Genomic DNA, 20,881 nt, shown 5'->3' with positions numbered 1-20,881 from the left:
GTTCAAAACATGAAACATGTTTGCATGGATAGTAATTGAAATGGATGTGATTCTGAGGTGACAGTGAGCTAGCCTAGCATCTCTGCTAGTATGTTAACATACTCTATGTTAACATAGGGGCTAGAAGGGCGTCGTTCTTCAGCACTGTATGGTTGTGAGCAGAGAGCTTTGATGCGCTGCTGCGACGCCATATCCATACCAAAGATTTGTATAACTAAACCAAGATAGACCACTGGCTGTCGTTTCCAATGGGAACTAACAGAGTGAACCTCACCTATGTGAAGAGCGCGTGTGCAATAACTCAATTCGCCTTTGCACTTCTTCTAAAGAACGCGATTTAAAGGGTAAATCTACAAAGCTTAGTCCACTCTGTTCATAACATATTGTTCTTGCTATTGAGATCAAATGTTTTATCGGTTAGAAAATGTGAAGAACGTCGGCCAAAATCCATATCGTTCCATCTTCTCCCACTGTCGGCCAGTGGGCTTCCTCTCATTACCATATTCGGTGAAATATCTGTCTCATTGTCCTGTGGCGAATTCGAATAGCAAGAACTTTAATGCGCCAATAATTCTACATCGCAAGCCTTGCCCAAGGCAGCTTCACAAGGGAGATCCATAATTTTTCTGCCACCCCAGTTTAAACCGGGCAGATTCTTCTTCTTTAGCATTTTTGATGGCAGATCGCATCCAACTTAAGTGCATGCACCGCCACCTACTGTACTGGTGTGTGAGGCCATTCACGGCCTACCTACATAAAATTATTGATATGGTAATACAACATTTGGAAAAATAAAAATTGCTCTGCCAACAATTAGCCCTCTCTCTATGCACATATTCTTCCCATCACTCTCTCTTGGTCTCTGCCTACTCAGGAATCCTCTCAGTATTCCTTACCCTGTACCCATCTTCCTCTACCCCTCTCTTCACTGCTTCAGCATACAACCCTTTCTGTACTACTCTAACCCTGGCAACCTCAACTTGCCTTTCTCTCACCAGACACCTCCGATCTCCAGCCCTATGGGCACCCCCACAACTAAACACACACAATTTTCTCCACCAATACTACATTTTCCTTCGTCTCATGCCCTTCTGCACACTTCTCACATCTAGGAATCTCCCTCCTACACACTGCTACAACATGTCCATAAACTTGACACCTAAAATATCATTGTATTTACGGAACAAAAGCTCTCATGGGATAACTTACATTTCCTAACTTGACCTTGTCGGGCAGCGATTCTACATCAAAACTCAGCAGGATGGACAATACCTTCTCTGTTTCCCCACGCTCTCCACCGGATCTCCATCACACCAAACGGTTGACATCACAGACACCGGGAATTTTCCATTTTAACTGATCCTCATCAACAGTTAATGCCACCCCGTGATCACTCCTTTCCACAGCACCTTGCTCCGGAGAGCAATCCATGCCACATTTCTTGTCCCTAATCGTGTGATCCTGAGCGCCCACTCCCTCTGGACTGAAGAAACACAATAAATCATCACCAATCCACTCAGAGTTACTCTCACCAACTCAACATTCCCCAACCTCTTCTCCACCCAACCTGACACAAAATGCAAGGATCCTTTATCTCCATAAACCTCACTCTCACTGGGTCAGAATCATCCTTTTCATCCTCGGGACGAGGCATAAACCTGGCTGTCCTCACCGCAGGCAATACATCCATACTCTCGTCAGGTTCCATCTCTGAGCTATTACAGCACGTACCCCTCTTTTTGCACTTGATGCCAACCAACCTCGCCACACCGCTTCCCTCTACAGTACAACCAGCTCCTTTTCGGCGGTCATAACTGCACCTGCCACCACAATTAGTTAATTTGGGGTAATTTGGGGTGGCAGGTAGCCTAGTGGTTAGAGCGTTGGGCCAGTAACCGAAAGGTTGCTGGATTGAATCCCCAAGCTGTCGTTCTGCCCCTGAACAATGCACTGTTCCCCAGAAGACCGTCATTGTAAATAAGAATTTATTCTTAACTGACTTCCACCTGGGGCGGCAGGTAGCCTAGTGGTTAGAGCGTTTGGCCAGTAACTGAAAGGTTGCTAGATTGAATCCCCAAGCTGACAAGGTAAAAATCTGTCGTTCTGCCCCTGAACAAGGCAGTTAACCCACTGTTCCTAGGCTGTCATTGTAAATAAGAATTTGTTCTTAACTGACTTGCATAGTTAAATAAATAAAATTTTCCTTCAAAACATATTCACATTTTCTCCTCCTTTCTCCTTCACCAGAGCTTCCAGAAGGTTTCTGCAATCCCCCGTTCCATTTTTATTCATAATTATGTACCATTTTCTTCCTTTTTTCCTTGTCCGCCATCTTCTTTCATGACCCACACCTCCGTCTCTATTGTTTCCCTTCTTACCAATTTTGCTGGTATAATTAGGTTTTTTGAAATTTGATATGCCTACTTGTTTCTTTGAAAATACATTTAAAAAATACATGTAAAAAGTTCAATGAAGGCTATGCATTTTTTTGTAAAAATGTATGGACAGTGTTGAATATATGCTACGTCATAAAATGAGATTAGGCTATATTGAAGTGCCCCTTTCCTCAAATATCTTGTTTTGTCATTTTAGTACTGTCCACAAGCTGCTAAACAGAAATGATAGGCATAAATGCAAAATATCTTGCCTATAGAGTAAGATGGTGGCACGGTATTTCTTGATTGTGGGGTAATTTGTCACATGAACATATTCAAACCCCCAGTATTTGGGAAACAGATCAGTGGTGGGCGCCTGGGTGGCCTACCCTCTTGGAGAACTACTGTACCTCTAGGCAGGATTTTCTATGGTCATATTTTAAAGGGATAGCTTACCCAAATGAATTACATATTTACATGTTGGTTTCTTATGGACAAGGAAAGACTGCAATCCATTCTATGGTTAGCCACTGCCACCAGCAATTAATATTAGCATTTTCTAACTAAAAAACAATGTAATTCAATGTCCCCCAGTTAGCAAAAACGAAATGTCATGCCCAAATAATCTACAATTAACTTCACCAAGTCGTCCAGTATGTATTCAACTTTAAAAGAATCCTGAAAACACTTGACCTGTGATTTTTTAACATGTTTATTCAACCCTGGTCATGGGCCTAAACCATGTGAAAATATGTAGAATTGCAGGACATTTGCTTTAAAACAGATTGTTCAGGAGGGGGTGAGGGCCCCCTGGTTAAGGGTGGAGCCATTTACGATATGAAATCACACTCCAAGCTACTCCATTTTCAAAAGTTGGCAGCCCTTAACTCAGAAATTAGCAAATTCGGATTGTAAATTGCATATAGGTAGGTGGGCGTTCAATACATTTGGGTTTCGAATATTAAAGCAAACGCGTAAGTGTTCATTCGCAGCAGGGTTTTGTGCGAAAGGAAAAAGCAATGTTCATTTGTGGACGGGGATAGGAGTCGTCTTTCTCCGCCATTTTGTGACAACAAGAAACGGAAAATATAGCTAGCAAAGAACCGACCACAGGTAATTAGCTAGCTGAACATTTTGGGGGGAAAACACAATTTAAGCCGATGCATATTGACATTTATTTGAGGTCAAAATTAAAAATAGGCAACACTTCCTTGTAGACTGAATTCAAAAGTGTCTCGTGACGCTGGTCAATGCGAGGGTGTTAATTGTATATATATATATATATATTTTTTTTTTACATGCTCGTTATTCCGTTAACGTTAAGCTAGCTAGCTACTTTTAGCTAACAGTTGGATAGCCATTGCATATTTATCCTGCTAACTCGATACTTTAAAATGACACAGCTACATATTAACAGTTAATAGAATTATGGTTTTTAGTTAGGTAACCTTGAAGTAGCCAACGGTAACATTAAGAGATCAGCCAGCTAACGTTAACAGTAGTGCAAATCCACAAAACTTAACATCGATACATGACGGTTAACGTTAGAGCTAAAGCAAGCAAATAATGCATCAGACAGGCATATGCAAATTCAGATATTTTTATTATTTCAACTTGCTAACAACTGTACCTAGTTAGTTGGTGTATTATATGGTAGCAGTAGCTAACTTAACTAGCTAGCTAATCGTGTCCACACTGAAAGTGAAACTGCCAACCCACCGTGCGGTAGCGGTGTGCGCCTCAAAGGAACTGCGAAAAGAAAGTTGTCCGAATATTTGCAAGATCTGCTGTAACTAGCAGTTCATTCGACCTCAAGTATCGTTATTGAACCGAACGTCTTGCTTTTGAAGCGTCCACTGAATTAATTGCTACTGCTTTCACTTTCCTTTCAGAGTTCAGAATGACGAATGAGGAACCCCTTCCAAAGAAGGTGAGAGAGAGACTATTAGGAAACCAAGTGTCTCAGTATTGATCATGATATGCAGCTAAATACTTCTACTTGCTGACTAGAGTATTCCCATCTTCCTCATCCAGGTTCGCCTCAGTGAATCTGACATGAAGACCCTGACCCGAGAGGAACTGTGTGTGAGGTAAATGGATAACACTACTGTAGATGGAGGATGGGACAATTCTGTTTGGATGTGAGGACAAGTGTGTTCAATGTTAAGCAGCACAATGGAACAAGTTAAAATTCACCTAAGGCTGAAAATGGCAAAAGAACGTTGGCTAAACTGGAACACTAGCGCGAGCCCATAGCAAATTAATGGAATCGAACGTCCGCAGAGCCTGTTTTGGCTGGAGTGATGCATATAATTCAATTTTGCCGAAGTGGCACAACTACAATCTGTTCTTTGGACGAAACTGAAAAATAACTTGTGTAAAAAGTAACATCTGCACCTCGATGGTGCCAAGTGTGCTTTTGTCTGCATAACGAGTAAGTAGGGGAAAAAATGTCAACTTCTAACTATTTCTGGTCTAGCATTTGATGACAACAGAATACACTGCCCAGCCTTACATAATTAGAAAGAGGAGATACTCATGATTAAAATGGTATCCAATTATATAAAATCTAAATATACACATTGTGAGATATTTTGCAAAATAGACAGACATACCTATATTTCCCTCTAGGAAACAATGGGACTACCTCAGTTCCATGAGTAATTTTTTTGTTGCTTACCTTTTAACTACAAACACTGTGGGCGGCTCTCCATTGCCAACAATGGCAAAGCAGGCATTGCGACGTAGAACGATTCTTCCTTTAGCCGCCTTTCCTTCCAGTTCTCTGCTGCCAATGACTGGAACGAACTGCAAAAATCACTGAAGCTAGAGACTCCTCTCCCTCACTAGATTTAAGCATCAGCTGTCAGAGCAGCTCACAGATCACTGCACCTGTACATAGCCCATCCAACTACCTCATCCCCATACTGTATTTATTTATTAATTTATCTTGCTCCTTTGCACCCCAGTATCTGTACTTGCACATTCATCTTCTGCACATCTACCATTCCAGTGTTTAATTGCTATATTGTAATTACTTCGCCACCATGGCCTTTTTATTGCCTTTACCTCCCTTATCCTACCGCATTTGCACATACTGTATATAGACTTTTTCTACAGTATTATTGACTGTTTGTTTATTCCATGTGTAACTCTGTGTTGTATGTGTCGCACTGCTTTGCTTTATCTTGGCCAGGGCGCAGTTGCAAATTAGAATTTGTTCTCAACTAGCCTATCTGGTTAAATAAAGGTGAAATAAAAATAAAACATAAGCTGGGAATAGAACGTTCTGAAAGGGAGTTAGTGCCACGGTGCTCAATAGCACTAATAGGAGCTGGCAGGGTGAAAAATGTCCTAAAATAAGGCCTGTTTTTTTTGTGTGATTACTTCAAAACTACGGCAGGCAGCTGGGGCATATGGTAATATTATGAAAATGGGCTCCACAGAGGATGCAATGAACTAGTTTTTGTCCGATAAAAGCATTGTTAAAAATGTCATGTGTCCGGCCTATCAATGTGTTCATGTTTATTATTTGTCCTTTAGGTGGAAACAACATGAAGCCTATGTCCAGGTCCTGGAGGTGAAATATGCTGATCTGAATTGTAAGCGATCCACAAATGTAGGCCTACTCCAACATTTCATCAAGTCATCATTCGATACCAAACTTTGGGGGGTACAAATCCACACCATTGAAGTTTATTTTTGTTATGGTATCAAGGAAACCACTAGGTACAACCCTAAATCCGGAAACATGGGCACCCTCAGATATTATCCTGACCAACTTGCCCTCCAAATACACCTCTGCTGTTTTCAATGAGGATCTCAGCGATCATTGCCTGCATTCGCTGTGGGTCCGCGGTCAAACGACCAGGCCTCATCACTGTCAAACGCTCCCTAAAACACATCTGTGAGTAGGCCTTTCTACCGGCCTGGCCCAAGTATCCTGGAAGGATTTTGACCTCATCCCGTCGGAAAATCAAATCAAATTTATATAGCCCTTCGTACATCAGCTGATATCTCAAAGTGCTGTACAGAAACCCAGCCTAAAACCCCAAACAGCAAGCAATGCAGGTGTAGAAGCACGGTGGCTAGGAAAAACTCCCTAGAAAGCCCAAAACCTAGAAAGAAACCTAGAGAGGAACCAGGCTATGTGGGGTGGCCCCCGACACAAACTACTGCAGCATAAATACAGGAGGCTGAGAGGAGAGGATGCCTGGTTGTTCTTTAAAAGTGCTTTCCTCACCATCTTAAATAAGCATGCCCCTTTCAAAAAATGTAGGACTAAGAACAGATATAGCCCTTGGTTCACTCCAGTCCTGACTGCCCTTGATCAGCACAAAAACATCCTGTGGCGGACAGCAATAGCATCGAATAGTCCCCCGGATATGCAACTGTTTAGGGAAGTCAGGAACCAATAGACACAGTCAGTCAGGAATGGAAAGGCTAGCTTTTTCAAACATAAATTTGCATCCTATAGCTCTAACTCCAAAAAAAGTTTTGGGACACTGTAAAGTCCATGGAGAACAAGAGCACCTCCTCCCAGCTGCCCACTGCACTGAGGCTAGGCGACACAATCACCACCGATAAATCCATGATAATCGAAAATTTCAATAAGCATTTCTCTACGGCTGGCCATGCTTTCCCCCTGGCTACCCCAACCCCGGCCAACAGCTCTGCACCCCTCGCAGCTACTTGCCCGAGCCTCCCCAGCGTCTCCTTCACCCAAATCCAGATAGCTGATGTTCTGAAAGAGCTGCAAAACCTGGACCTGTACAAATCAGCTGGGCTAGACAATCTGGAGCCTCTCTTTCTAAAATAATCCGCTGCCATTGTTTCATCCCCTATTACCAGTCTGTTCAACCTCTCAGTTCGTCCGAGATCCCTAAAGATTGGAAAGCTGCCGTGTTCATACCCCTCTTCAAAGGGGGTGACACTCTAGACCCAAACTGTTACAGATCTTCATCCATCCTGCCCCGCCTTTCTAAAGTCTTTGAAAGCCAAGTTAATAAACAGGTCACTGACCATTTCGAATCCCACTGTAGCTTCTCCGCTGTGCAATCCGGTTTCCGAGCTGGTCACAGGTGCACCTCAGCCATGCTTAAGGTACTAAACGATATCATAACCGCCATCGATAAAAGACAGTACTGTGCAGCCATCTTCATCGACCTGGCCAAGGCTTTCGACTCTGTCAATCACTGTATTGGCACACTCAATAGCCTTGGTTTCTCAAATGACTGCCTCGCCTGGTTCATCAACTATTTCGCAGATAGAGTTCAGTGTGTCAAATCGGAGGGCCTGTTGTCCGGACCTCTAGCAGTCTCTATGGGAGTACCACAGGGTTCAATTCTCGGGCCGACTCTTTTCTCTGTATATATCAACAATGTCGCTCTTGCTACGGGTGATTCCTTGATCCACCTCTACGCAGACGACACCATTCTGTATACATCTGGCCCTTCTTTTGACACCGTGTTAACTAACCTCCAGACGAGATTCAATGCCATACAACACTCCTTCCGTGGCCTCCAACTGCTCTTAAACGGTAGCAAAACCAAATGCATGCTTTTCCACCGTTCGCTGCCCGCACCCGCCCGACCGACTAGCATCACTACTCTGGACGGTTCTGACCTAGAATACGTGGACAACTACAAATGCCTATGTGTCTGGTTAGACTGTAAACTCTCCTTCCAGACTCATAAAAAATCTCCTATCCAAAATCAAATCTAGAATCGGCTTTCTATTTCGCAACAAAGCGCCTTCACTCACACCGCCAAACTTACCCTAGTAAAACTGACTATCCTACTGATCCTTGACTTCGGCAATGTCATATACAAAATAGCTTCCAATACTCTACTCAGCAAATTGGATGCAGTCTATCACAGTGCCATCCGTTTTGTTACCAAAGTGCCTTATACCACCCACCACTGCGACCTGTATGCTCTAGTCGGCTGGCCCTTGCTACATATTAGTCTCCAGGTCATCTACAAGTCTATGCTAGGTAAAGCTCCGCCTTATCTCAGCTGACTGGTCACGATAACAACACCCACCCGTAGCACGCGCTCCAGCAGGTATATCTCACTGGTCATCCCCAAAGCCATCACCTCAATTGGCCGCCTTTCCTTCCAGTTCTCTGCTGCCAGTGACTGGAACGAATTGCAAAAATCGTTGAAGCTGGAGACTTACATTTCCCTCACTGACTTTAAAGATCAGCAATCTGAGCAGCTAACCGATCACTGCAGCTGTACATAGTCCATCTGTAAATAGCCCACCCAATCTACCTACCTCACCCCCATATTTTTTTATTTATTTTTTACTTTGCTGCTTTTGCACACCAGTATGACTACTTACACACCACCATCTGCTCATCTATCACTCCAGTGTTAATCTGCTAAATTGTAATTACTTAAAGGTAAAATATAAAACTTGGCTCCTTTTCAGTTGACACCTGATGGTGAGGTTAACTGTTATATATGTCCTTTCACTGTTTCAGCGAATGATGTGACAGGGCTGAAGGAGTCTGAGGAGAAGCTGAAGCAGCAGCAGCAGGAGGCGTCACGCAGGGAGAACATCCTGGTCATGCGGCTCGCCACTAAGGAGCAGGAAATGCAAGAGTGTACAGTACGTACCCCACTGCAATACGTCCTGCTGTTTTCCTAAATGAGCAGACTGCAGGATATGTAGTCCTTCCCCTTGGCCCTCCATTTACACGTTCATGCATGCCTCCACCCTGCATTGCATTCTCAAAGTAATCAGATCCCTTTACTTTTTCCACATTTTAATACGTTAAAGCCTTATTCAAAAATTTATTTAAAAAAATCCTCATCAATCTACACACAATATCCCATAATGACAAAGTGAAACAGGTTTTTAGACATTTTTGCAAATGTATTTAAAAATAAAAGACAAATGCCTTGATATGAGACTTGAAATTGAGCTTATGTATATCCTGTTTCCATTGATCATCCTTGAGATGTTTCTACTACTTGATTGGAGTCCACCTGTGGTAAATTCAATTGATTGGACATGATTTGAAAGGCACACACCTGTCTATATAAGCTCCCCCAGTTGACGGTGCATGTCAGAGCAAAAACCAAGCCATGAGGTCGAAGGAATTGTCCATAGAGCTCCGAGACAGCATTGTGTCAAGGTACCGATCTGGGGAAGGGTCCCAAAAAATGTCTGCAGCATTGAAGGTCCCCAAGAGCACAGTGGCCTCCATCATTCTTAAATGGAATAAGTTTGGAACCTCCCAGACTCTTCCTAGAGCTGGCCGCCCAGCCAAACTGAGCAATCTGTGGAGAAGGGTCTTGGTCAGGGAGGTGACCAAGAACCCAATGTTCACTGACAGAGTTTCTCTGGAGATGGGAGAACCTTCCAGAAGGACAACCATCTCTGCAGCACTCCACCAATCGGGCCTTTTATGGTCGTGGCAAGACTGAAGCCACTCCTCAGTAAAGGCACATGACAGCCCACTTGGAGTTCACCAAAAGGCAACTAAAGGACTCTCAGACCATGAGAAACAAGATTCTCTGGTCTGACTTAACTCTTTAGCCTGAATGCCAAGTGTCATGTCTGGAGGATTTGTCACCATCCCTACGGTGGTGCATGGTGGTGGCAGAATCATGCTGTGTGGATGTTTTTCAGCGGCAGGGACTGGGAGACTAGTCAGGATCGAGGGAAAGATGAACGGAGAAAAGTACAGAGGTCCTTGATGAAAACCTGCTCCAGAGCGCTTAGGACCTCAGACTGGGGTGAAGGCTCACCTTCCAAGAGGACAACGACCCTAAGCACACAGCCAAGACAACATAGGAGTGGCTTCAGGACAAGTCTCTGAATGTCCTTGATGGGCCCAGACCTGATCCCGATTTGAACATCTGGAGAGACCTGAAAATAGCTGTGCAGCAACGCTCCCCATCCAACCTGACAGCTTGAGAGGATCTGCAGAGAAGAATGGAAGAAACTCCCCAAATACAGGTGTACTAAGCTTGTAGTGTCATTTCGAAGAAGACTTGAGGTTGTAATCGTTGCCAAAGGTGCTACAACAAAGTACTGAGTAAAGGGTCTGAATAGTTATGTAAATGTGATATTTTGGTGTATTTTTTTATAAATATGCAAACATTTATAACCTCTTTCTTTGTCATTATGGGGTACTGCTAAAAACCGCTCCTCGCTTACAGGTTAAAAAAAACTACCGCTCCAAATTTGCTCCATTCATTCAAATGACCATTTAACCAACACCCATCTATTGTTGTGACTACCTGGACCTACCATCTGGTTTTGAAGGATTAAAACCAAACCATATGATTTGAATGACAAGTATTTTAATTAACATGAAAGGTGACTGTAAGAAGTGCTCAACATTTCAAATAGGCTATATGTCGTAATAAACAGCATATAAACACTAAATAGGTCAGGAGCGAAGGAACAAATGTATTATTTAGGCTAGATTATTAGCCTGTTATATCAAGGTTAAAGCCTGCAAAGAAGAGCAGGCCAGCAGCGGAGTACCCTCTCTGCGCTTGCAGAGCCACTAGAGATGCAAACACCCTTCGGGCAAGGCTGGGTAGGGATGCAGATGTTTATTTTTTTATATATAGATAGGCCTAAATGTTTTTAGCTAAAATGGAAAGCTCCTTGAGAGGTAATATGTCAGGCCTATTGGGCCAAAATCAATGATGGCCTATTGTATAGATAATAGAACAAAAATGAACAGATTTTTTTTGTTTGCTGTTGCTACAATGACACAGCTAGCTACCCACCTTGTTCCTTTCTCTTATCATGTGAACGTAGTACACCATGCTTTCAGCATACGTGACTTTTCAGATTCCACAATGATTCTTTAGTTGTGAACACTATATCGCCACACTCCCTCACTTGGTCCTCCATCCTAGAAAGTCACCTTGATTTTGCACTGGTGTTTCTTTATGAAAATATTTAGCTAACTCCATGACAGTAGCTTAGGCAAGGGGCTATATCAGAACACAAGTGGCCTACAAATGCATGTTGGGACGGGCATGCCTTGAGCTTGTGAAGAGAGCGGCATTTTAAGCGGGCGAAAAGGCCATTGGAAAACTCGCTCTTCGCTCCAGTCAAATTGGTTCACTGCTAGTTTAAGATATACAGTATATGAACAATGTGGCGCCTTGGCAAAGCTCTCTCTCTGACTGACAGAACAGTGGCTCACCCAACAGCTTTACAGCAGCATATGCCATCCATTTTGTCCATCAACTGAGGTCAATCAAACTGACTCGACCAGTTGGGTACATAAAATGTTAAGTTGATCAGATCAAATTTTATTGGTCACATACACATATTTAGCAGATGTTGTTGGTGGTGTAGCGAAATGCTTGTGTTTCTAGCTCCAACAGTGCAGTAGTATCTAACAATGCACACATCTAAGAGTTATGGTGCACAAGATGAGTCCAGTAATCAATCCAAAGCTGTCTTTTAAACTAGTCTAACAAGGTGTCTTGAAGTCAAGCATTTTTCAGTAATGATTTACAAAGGTATACAAGTATTGTGTAAGCATGATATTGTTTTCAGCAATAGTAATGGCCACTGTGATGTTATAGCTCTGTTAGGAGCCACATTCATTGCCTCTTATGCAGGGGTGAAACTAAGGTGGTCCGGTACTGCATTCTGGCAAAATAATTAGTGGGGGTACGCCGTACCGGTAAAATAAATAGTGGGGTGGGGGTATGCCGTACCGGTAAAATAAATAGTGGGGGTACGCCGTACCGGTAAACCGTGAGCTTATCACAATTTAATACAACATGCCCAAAAAAACTATAGACTACTACACCATTATTTGACACTACTGCATGTCCGCCACATGAAACAGTGAATTGACTGGAAACCGGGTGGTATACGCTCCAAATTGTGTTGTGGTTTGAGGAGAATGCTTACATTTTGCCAAGGCGGAGATGAGTGGCTGAGACGCTTGTGGACATTGCGGGCTGATCAGTAGCTGTGACCAAGGCAAGCGGACAACAGTGGATGCATCTATTCAGGTTACAAGTGTAGGCGTAATGACAAGTGCAGAATGTCATTACAATACACGTAGGTGTTTTGCAGTGGTGGAAAAAGTACCCAATTGTCATGACTCAAGTGAAAGTCACCCAGTAAAATACTACTGGAGTAAAAGTATATACAAGTTTTTGATTTAAAATGTACTTAAGTATCAAAAGTAAATATAATCGCTAAAATACACTTAAGTCCTAAAAGTACAAGTATAAATCATTTAAAATTCCTTATATTAAGCAAACCAGACGGCACGATTTTCTTTTTTGAATGTATGATAGCCAGGGGCACACTTCAACACTCAAGACAATTTACAAACAAAGCATTTGTGTTTAGTGAGTCTGCCAAGTCAGTGGCAGTAGGGATGACCAGGGATGTTCTTGTGATAAGTGTGTGAATTAGGCAATTTTCCTGTCCTGCTAAGCATTCAAAATGTAATGAGTATTGTTGGGAGTCAGGGAAAATATAAGGAGTAAAAAGTACCTTATTTTGACTAGAAATGTAATCAAGTAAAGTTGACAAAATTCTAAGTAGTAAAGTACAGATACAACTTTAGTACTTTTAAAGTATTTTTACTACTGGTGTTTTGTGACTGATGTCTCTTTCCATTTTTCAAATTGCGGCTGCACTGCTGGGGTTTGGATGCTAAAATCAGTATGTAAGAAAGGGATGTAACCTACAGGAGCGCCTTAAGTGGTTGTTTGACAATCCGGTGAAAACATAATGACTTGTTATTTATGCCACATTAAAAGGCATAGGCGACATGTCCATAAGGCTAGGGGAAGCTTCCCCTAAAGTAAATTGAATGAAATTGCCAAAATGATATCCTAAAAGCTTACTCCTGTCTATACAGAAATAAATAAAATCATTCAGAATAGGCTACTACATCAGAAAGCAGGATTTCGCCAGAGGATCATTAGGTTGTTGTTTTCTCTTTTTTTTTTGCATAGCCTACAGTTGGAAGGGCCTGCAGTTGGGCAGCGTGTGCTGCAAATACCAAATAGATTGTTGAGTGAAAAGCAGAAAACCAGTCAAGCATCACAATATTTTAAAAATACAATCGTGGAAAAACAGTTTGGAAAGCAAATGGCTGTTGCTGTAAAGATATGACAATGAAAAGACTGTTTTTTTTTTTTAGTTATTAAAATTCTTAGGCTACTGTTCGCTCAATTAAGCTATCTTATTGGTACAAGCGGAGAACATCGGTCATATCCCCGGTGAGTGTGCACGTTCACTGTCTTTATCCATGGGTCAGTGCCACTTGTTTGTTTTTGGACAATTTCCTCCTCCAGGTTAGATGGACGTCATATTGTATTTGTCTCCCATTTTTTGGTAGGCCAATCATATGGATCAGACATTGTTTTTCTTTATCTGTTTGTCAGTGTTGGCAGATTAGGATACCCTGTCATTTTTGTTATTTAAAATAAAATTGTGTGCGCACTTGGGTGTCCCGTACCGGTAAGAAATTACATCTACTTTCACCCCTGCTCTTTTGTAAATTCAGTCAATGTAATTTTATTGGGAACTTGTACAAACCTAAGGATGGATTTTCTAAATGGAGTTTGTGCTTGTGCCTTTTATTGACACCTGTCTCTTTTTCAACCTGCAGACCCAGATCCAGTACCTCAAGCAAGTCCAGCAGCCCAGTGCAGCCCAACTGCGGTCGTCCATGGTAGACCCGGCCATAAACTTATTTTTCCTCAAAATGAAGGGCGAACTGGAACAGACTAAAGACAAACTGGAGCAGGCCCAAAATGAACTGAGTGCCTGGAAATTTACACCAGATAGGTAAAGACGATCAAAATAACTCTTTCCCCCCCCTCCCCCCAAAAAAGCCAAGACCTCCTCACACCCCCCACCCCCACTGCAGGCATGCAGGAATCATGGTGGGGGGGCGAAAGGCTGAGAAATGCTGTACTCACCACAAGACTCAAACTTTACCAAAAACTCAAACCCAAACACACAAAAAAAAACTGGCATCCATGTTTTGTGTACTCTTGTACTGTCCCCCAGCTACATATCACATAATCTAAACTGAATGAAAAAGACAGTATGGTCAGGTGACACTTGTTTCAGCTCTATCTCCCCCCTCACCGTCCAGGGGCCCTGAAGGAGTCGGAACTGTTCCTGAAGAGGTGGTCACGTCCGAGACGGATATGCCCTGCCCCCTCAGCCGAAGCCAGACAGTTGCCTTATTAAATGTGGGGTTATGGTGGAGAATGAGGCAGTCTTGAGCAATCTGCCGGAGCAGGGAGAGCACCCCTAGCCTAAATCACCAATTGAACATTTGAAAGACAATGCCCCGCTAGCTAAAGACATTTTAACAGTGGAAAACAGCTCACTCGTACCCGCTAGTGCTCCTGAGACTCTAAGACTCTTGGACAGTTTGTAGAATACAATGAAAATACTGTGGGGAAAGCTCTAGAATAAGATGTAAGACTTTGGAAGGAGGGGCCAATAGAATGTTTAAGATTCTGGGGGAGGAGCCAGATCCTTAGTCCAGAAGTGACTACGGTTGAGGCGTGGGCGAGCGAGGGTCCGATCGCTTATGTCTGATCATGGGCCCGCATACTGGTAGAGTGTATTTACATGTTTTATTTTGTGAGTTTCATATGCTGCGGTTTCATTTACTTTCCTCTTTTGGTTCTCTGATGTGCTCTTGCGCTTGCTGCAGTGTGTCAACAGAGCCATTTGCTCTGTTAGATTTGGTGCTCTTGAAAAAATAACTGGTAGGCTACGATGATTCCGAACTGTTTTTTCTAAAACCTATACACAACTGCAGTTGGTGCTTGAGTGTTATTTTCTCATAGTGATTACAAATGTGTGAAACAAGTAATGTTACAACTTCATGAGAATGTACAGTACCAGTCAAAAGTTTGGACACACCTATTCATTCCAGGGTTTTTCTTTATTTGTACTATTTTCTACATTGTAGAATTATAGTGAAGACATCAAAACTGAAATAACACAAATGGAATCATGTAGTAACCCAAAAAGTGTTAAATAAATCAGAATGTATGTTATATTTTGAGATTCTTCAAAGTAGCCACCCTTTGCCTTGATGACAGCTTTGTACACTACTTTGGCTACTTTGAAGAATCTAAAATATATTTTGTTTTAACACTTTTTTGGTTACTACATGATTCCATATGTGTTTTATGTACAATGTAAAAATAAAATAAAGAAAAACCCTTGAATGAGTAGGTGTGTCCAAACTTTTGACTGGTACTGTATTTATTCAGTGCAATATATTGTTATTTGTCTAATTTGTTGTTCACCTCACTTTTCCCCTCCTAGCCAATTACCTTTTTGAACTTTTTTTGTGTTTGGGGTGGGGGGGTTCAATTCCAGTTAACATTCTAGGGATGATATGAATTGTTTGTCATAGTAATCTATGGGCAGTCTGCAATTAATTGATTTATTTTTCAATTTCAAACAACAGCACAACTAGGTAAACAGCCTATATCCAGCCTTGGATATCTGGCCATCAATATAGGCTAGTTACAACACTCGTACAGTTAAAATTACAAGAGCCCCCCCCCAAAAAAATAAAATAATGCACATGAGTATAAGCTTATGTCCTCAGTTTTCTTTGCAATATCCATTGATGTGCTTTTAATTATTGTTCCGGTAATGTATAATGCCTTGTATTGGATAAAGAGTTCAAAAGTAAAGATTGAGGTTGGGTGGGAACAACTGGTAAAATTGCAAGGATCTGAGGTGTGGTTGCCGAAGAAGCATTGATGAGGTATGATTCAGAGGAAGTAACATTACATTTGCTAATGGCAAGCAAAAATAGTTGATAGCCCTTGAACTATTCAGGTAGCAACCAAAGTAACAAGATTGTGTGTTTTTATAATCCTCAATCGGCTGCTCCTTCAGTTTCTGCTAAAGTCTCGCACCAAATGTGGATGTGGCGTTCGTCTGCTGATCGTTCAGCGCACTGTGTTTTAGGGACCGCCCGCTGTAGATGTCTGACTGACAAACATTTTTCACCTGATTCTACATGTAAAATCGGTGTGCACTCCGTTCGCAAATTGCGTTGAGGTGCTAAGTATTCTCAGCAAGCAAACGCTATTGGTCTGTCTGAGCCCTAAGTACTATAGAGAAAATATGTTTTGTCATGCTTACTACATTTATATCTCCGGTGACCTTGACCAAAGTGCTGACTAACTCGTTGGTTGTGACAGACTGGGATTTTTGATGGTGTCGTTTGCTGTTGAAAGTACAATTGGGCGTGTAGAAACCAAAAGTATGGTTGCTGAAATTGGGTACTTTAACTTGGTGGGTCATTCATCCTGGTGGGCAGTGTAGGCCTGCTTCTAGTAGTAGAATGTGCATAGGGGTACTCAAAAGGTAAAGGTACTGTATACTACTTTATAAGAATGTTGCTGTTTTATCATCTATGGGGACTTTACTGGTATCCTTTGCTGAGCCCAAAACTGTCTCTGGTATGTTCAACTGTACTCTTTTTGGAAATGGAAACTTGCTGTATGGATGGACCACATGCATAGTGTTAGTAGATGGGATGGTGGTGTTCCAGGTCTTCTTATTTGCAGTCGGGCAGGTGTACATCTGATCTACATGTGGATCCTGTAACGCTTAACAACTCTCTAATTTGATCATCTGTGGCTCATGACTGCAAAAATGACAACCTTGAACAACACCTGGTTGGGTCACTGGACTGATTGGGCTGTCCCTGTCCTTGCCTGTGGGCGGTGTTTGGCTGGGCCCTGGTTCATTTTGTGATTTGAGGCCTGTCTACCTTGCAGCCAGACGGGGAAGAAGCTCATGGCCAAGTGCCGGATGCTGATCCAGGAGAACCAGGAGCTGGGGAGGCAGCTGTCCCAAGGACGTATCGCCCAGCTGGAGGCAGAGCTGGCCTTGCAGAAGAAGTACAGTGAGGAGCTGAAGAGCAGCCAGGATGGTGAGAACACAATAGCCCACCTCCATCTACAGTCAAATAGCATCTGCATTTCTACTTTGCCATAAAGGTTAAGCTTGAAATGTAACATTTCAGCACAGCGAAGACCCATGGGTGCTTTGTAGCTCCCCTGGTTATTAAACTGTGCTACATTAACGTGTGGTCTGTAACCTCTGCATTGGAGGAGCTGTATTCTCCTCCACATGTATTCAGCAGACCAGTACATTCAGATGCAGGAACTTTGTTACAGCGTTTCTTAGACATGTTTCTAATATTCAATTAAACCAAATGGATTTTCCCCCTGGCAAAAGTCCATACAGTGCCTTGCGAAAGTATTCGGCCCCTTGAACTTTGCGACCTTTTGCCACATTTCAGGCTTCAAACATAAAGATAAAAAAATGTATTTTTTTGTGAAGAATCAACAACAAGTGGGACACAATCATGAAGTGGAACGACATTTATTGGATATTTCAAACTTTTTTAACAAATCAAAAACAGAAAAATTGGGCGTGCAAAATTATTCAGCCCCCTTAAGTTAATACTTTGTAGCGCCACCTTTTGCTGCGATTACAGCTGTAAGTCGCTTGGGGTATGTCTCTATCAGTTTTGCACATCGAGAGACTGACATTTTTTTCCCCATTCCTCCTTGCAAAACAGCTCGAGCTCAGTGAGGTTGGATGGAGAGCATTTGTGAACAGCAGTTTTCAGTTCTTTCCACAAATTCTCGATTGGATTCAGGTCTGGACTTTGACTTGGCCATTCTAACACCTGGATATGTTTATTTTTGAACCATTCCATTGTAGATTTTGCTTTATGTTTTGGATCATTGTCTTGTTGGAAGAAAAATCTCCGTCCCAGTCTCAGGTCTTTTGCAGAGTCCATCAGGTTTTCTTCCAGAATGGTCCTGTATTTGGCTCCATCCATCTTCCCATCAATTTTAACCATCTTCCCTGTCCCTGCTGAAGAAAAGCAGGCCCAAACCATGATGCTGCCACCACCATGTTTGACAGTGGGGATGGTGTGTTCAGCTGTGTTGCTTTTACGCCAAACATAACGTTTAGCATTGTTGCCAAAAAGTTCAATTTTGGTTTCATCTGACCAGAGCACCTTCTTCCACATGTTTGGTGTGTCTCCCAGGTCGCTTGTGGCAAACTTTAAATGACACTTTTTATGGATATCTTTAAGAAATGGCTTTCTTCTTGCCACTCTTCCATAAAGGCCAGATTTGTGCAATATATGACTGATTGTTGTCCTATGGACAGAGTCTCCCACCTCAGCTGTAGATCTCTACAGTTCATCCAGAGTGATCATGGGCCTCTTGGCTGCATCTCTGATCAGTCTTCTCCTTGTATGAGCTGAAAGTTTAGAGGGACGGCCAGGTCTTGGTAGATTTGCAGTGGTCTGATACTCCTTCCATTTCAATATTATCGCTTGCACAGTGCTCCTTGGGATGTTTAAAGCTTGGGAAATCTTTTTGTATCCAAATCCGGCATTAAACTTCTTCACAACAGTATCTCGGACCTGCCTGGTGTGTTCCTTGTTCTTCATGATGCTCTCTGAGCTTTTAACGGACCTCTGAGACTATCACAGTGCAGGTGCATTTATATGGAGACTTGATTACACACAGGTGGATTGTATTTATCATCATTAGTCATTTAGGTCAACATTGGATCATTCAGAGATCCTCACTGAACTTCTGGAGAGAGTTTGCTGCACTGAAAGTAAAGGGGCTGAATCATTTTGCACGCCCAATTTTTCAGTTTTTGATTTGTTAAAAAAGTTTGAAATATCCAATAAATGTCGTTCCACTTCATGATTGTGTCCCACTTGTTGTTGATTCTTCACAAAAAAATACAGTTTTATATCTTTATGTTTGAAGCCTGAAATGTGGCAAAAGGTTGCAAAGTTCAAGGGGGCCGAATACTTTCGCAAGGCACTGTAACTGTTTGCCAACATTTAACTGGGGCTCTTTGTCTTGATCCTGACTGTGTTCCATCTCCCTGTTTTCTGACCATTGGCTTCGTCTGTTGTCTGTTTATGTCCCTCCCAGAGTTGAACGATTTCATCATCCAGCTGGATGAGGAGGTAGAGGGCATGCAGAGCACCATCCTGGTCCTCCAGCAGCAGCTCAGGGAGACCCGTCTGCAGCTCTCCCAGAACCCAGCTCAGGCTGCCTCTGTTGGGGCAGGGCCCAGCAGGACTTCACCCTCCAGCTCCTCTGCCGAGCCCCCCAGCCAGGCCGAGCAGACCTTCACCCCCTCCGTCCAGCCAGGGAAAGACTGCGAGAGGGTCTCCAACGGACCTAGCAACTGTAGCTCGTCCTCCCAGAGGGGCGCAGCAGCCACCCCCAGCCTGTACCGTGAGGTCAGCAGCACAGAGGAAGACTTTCCTCCGTCTCCCATGGTTTCCAGCCCCGGCGAGGGCGAGACTAAACTCTCCAACCACTCAGAGGCGGCGGGGGGCCTTACTAGTGACGGTGCAGGGGGTTTCGGGAGCCAGCTGAGTGCAGGGTACGAGAGCGTGGACTCCCCTACTGGCAGCGAGACGTCCCTGACGCAGCACTCAAATGACACAGACTCCAACACCGACCCCCATGAGGAAAAGGCTGTTCCAGTCGTCAAGGGCAACAGGACTGCTGGGTTGCGGCATGCTCAGAACGGCCTGGACTCAAACGGGGGCGCAGTTTTGTAATGTACTTTATAATAACACTGTCTTTTTCTTTTTATATGAGACCCAAACAAAAACAATGAACACATAGTCGGTAACAGTACTGTTGTCCAGAATTTGTGTATCCCCCCCCCTCCCCCCCTTTCCTATCGTGATACCTCTGCCACAACCTAAAGAAAATAATTGCATTACTAAACCGGAACATTATGTGAAATATATGTAGATTTGAATTTAGTTTTTTGTATGATTTCAAGATAGATATTATTTTTCTTCCATCTCTTGTTTATTTGAACCCATAACATTCTTCTTTTGAACTCATGACAAACTCAAGTTGTCACACATCTGGTGGTGTGTTCATGTTCAATAAAAGTCAAACCACAGTTCACTTTAGGAGCTTTGCAGTGTTCAAGGATTTCATCTTTTAGATGTTGACCTGTGTTTTGTTTTAAATTCAGTTTGTAAGTTTCCATCTTTGGCAAAATGTTTCAGTTTGACTTGTGTAGTTTCTACGCAATGTACCTTGTTGAATTCATTATTCTGACTTCCATCCTTTTCATGTACTGACCAATATCAATAAAGACTTAAATATGACCATGATTGGATTGTTCTTGTTTTTCAACATATGTACTGTTAAGCTCAATTGAATTGAAAGTGTATGAAACATTTAAGAACAGCTTCCTAATATTGAGTTGCTCCCCCTCAATTTGTCTCGGCATGGACTCTACAAGGTGTTGAAATCTTTCCACAGGGACGCTGGCCAATGTTGACTCCATTGCTTCCCACAGCTGTCAAGTTGGCTGGATGTCCTTTGGGTGGTGGACCATTCTTGATACACACGGGAAACTGTTGAGCGTGAAAAACCCAGCAGGGTTGCAGTTCTTGACTCAAACCAGTGCGT

General features: G+C 42.8%; 1 protein-coding gene and 1 non-coding gene across 3 annotated transcripts; both read left to right on the top strand.

The window, feature by feature from the left end:
* Positions 1–3,173: 3,173 nt before the first annotated feature.
* Positions 3,174–20,580, top strand: LOC110522352 (WT1 associated protein). Of its 2 annotated transcripts, none has more exons than XM_021600691.2 (8): positions 3,174–3,301; positions 4,268–4,305; positions 4,410–4,465; positions 5,919–5,977; positions 8,863–8,990; positions 14,002–14,180; positions 17,165–17,319; positions 19,367–20,007. In XM_021600691.2, exons 2-8 carry the CDS (start codon positions 4,276–4,278, stop codon positions 20,005–20,007), a joined length of 1,248 nt encoding a protein of 415 aa, XP_021456366.1. In that variant the 5' UTR covers positions 3,174–3,301; positions 4,268–4,275. The 2 variants fall into 2 exon arrangements, with proteins under 2 accessions (XP_021456366.1, XP_021456365.1); XM_021600690.2 differs by having other exon boundaries at positions 3,182–3,488; positions 19,367–20,580.
* On the top strand, positions 17,410–17,544 carry LOC118964511. The gene has a single exon (XR_005051572.1). It is a non-coding gene; the product is annotated as a small nucleolar RNA SNORA22 (small nucleolar RNA).
* Positions 20,581–20,881: the final 301 nt, after the last annotated feature.

The sequence above is a fragment of the Oncorhynchus mykiss genome, chromosome 4, assembly GCF_013265735.2.
Source record: "Oncorhynchus mykiss isolate Arlee chromosome 4, USDA_OmykA_1.1, whole genome shotgun sequence".
In the NCBI taxonomy this organism is placed as follows: domain Eukaryota; kingdom Metazoa; phylum Chordata; class Actinopteri; order Salmoniformes; family Salmonidae; genus Oncorhynchus; species Oncorhynchus mykiss.
Note: the sequence above shows the minus strand (reverse complement) of the source record. Positions and strands in the feature narration are given on the sequence as shown.

Bases quoted from the DNA above. Each gene is read 5' to 3' on its own strand.
- LOC110522352 (XM_021600690.2), top strand. From the start codon at position 4,276: ATGACGAATGAGGAACCCCTTCCAAAGAAG. The intron at 4,306-4,409 runs GTGAGAGAGAGA...TTCCTCATCCAG, and splicing joins AGGAACCCCTTCCAAAGAAG to GTTCGCCTCAGTGAATCTGA. The intron at 5,978-8,862 runs GTAAGCGATCCA...TCACTGTTTCAG, and splicing joins GAAATATGCTGATCTGAATT to CGAATGATGTGACAGGGCTG.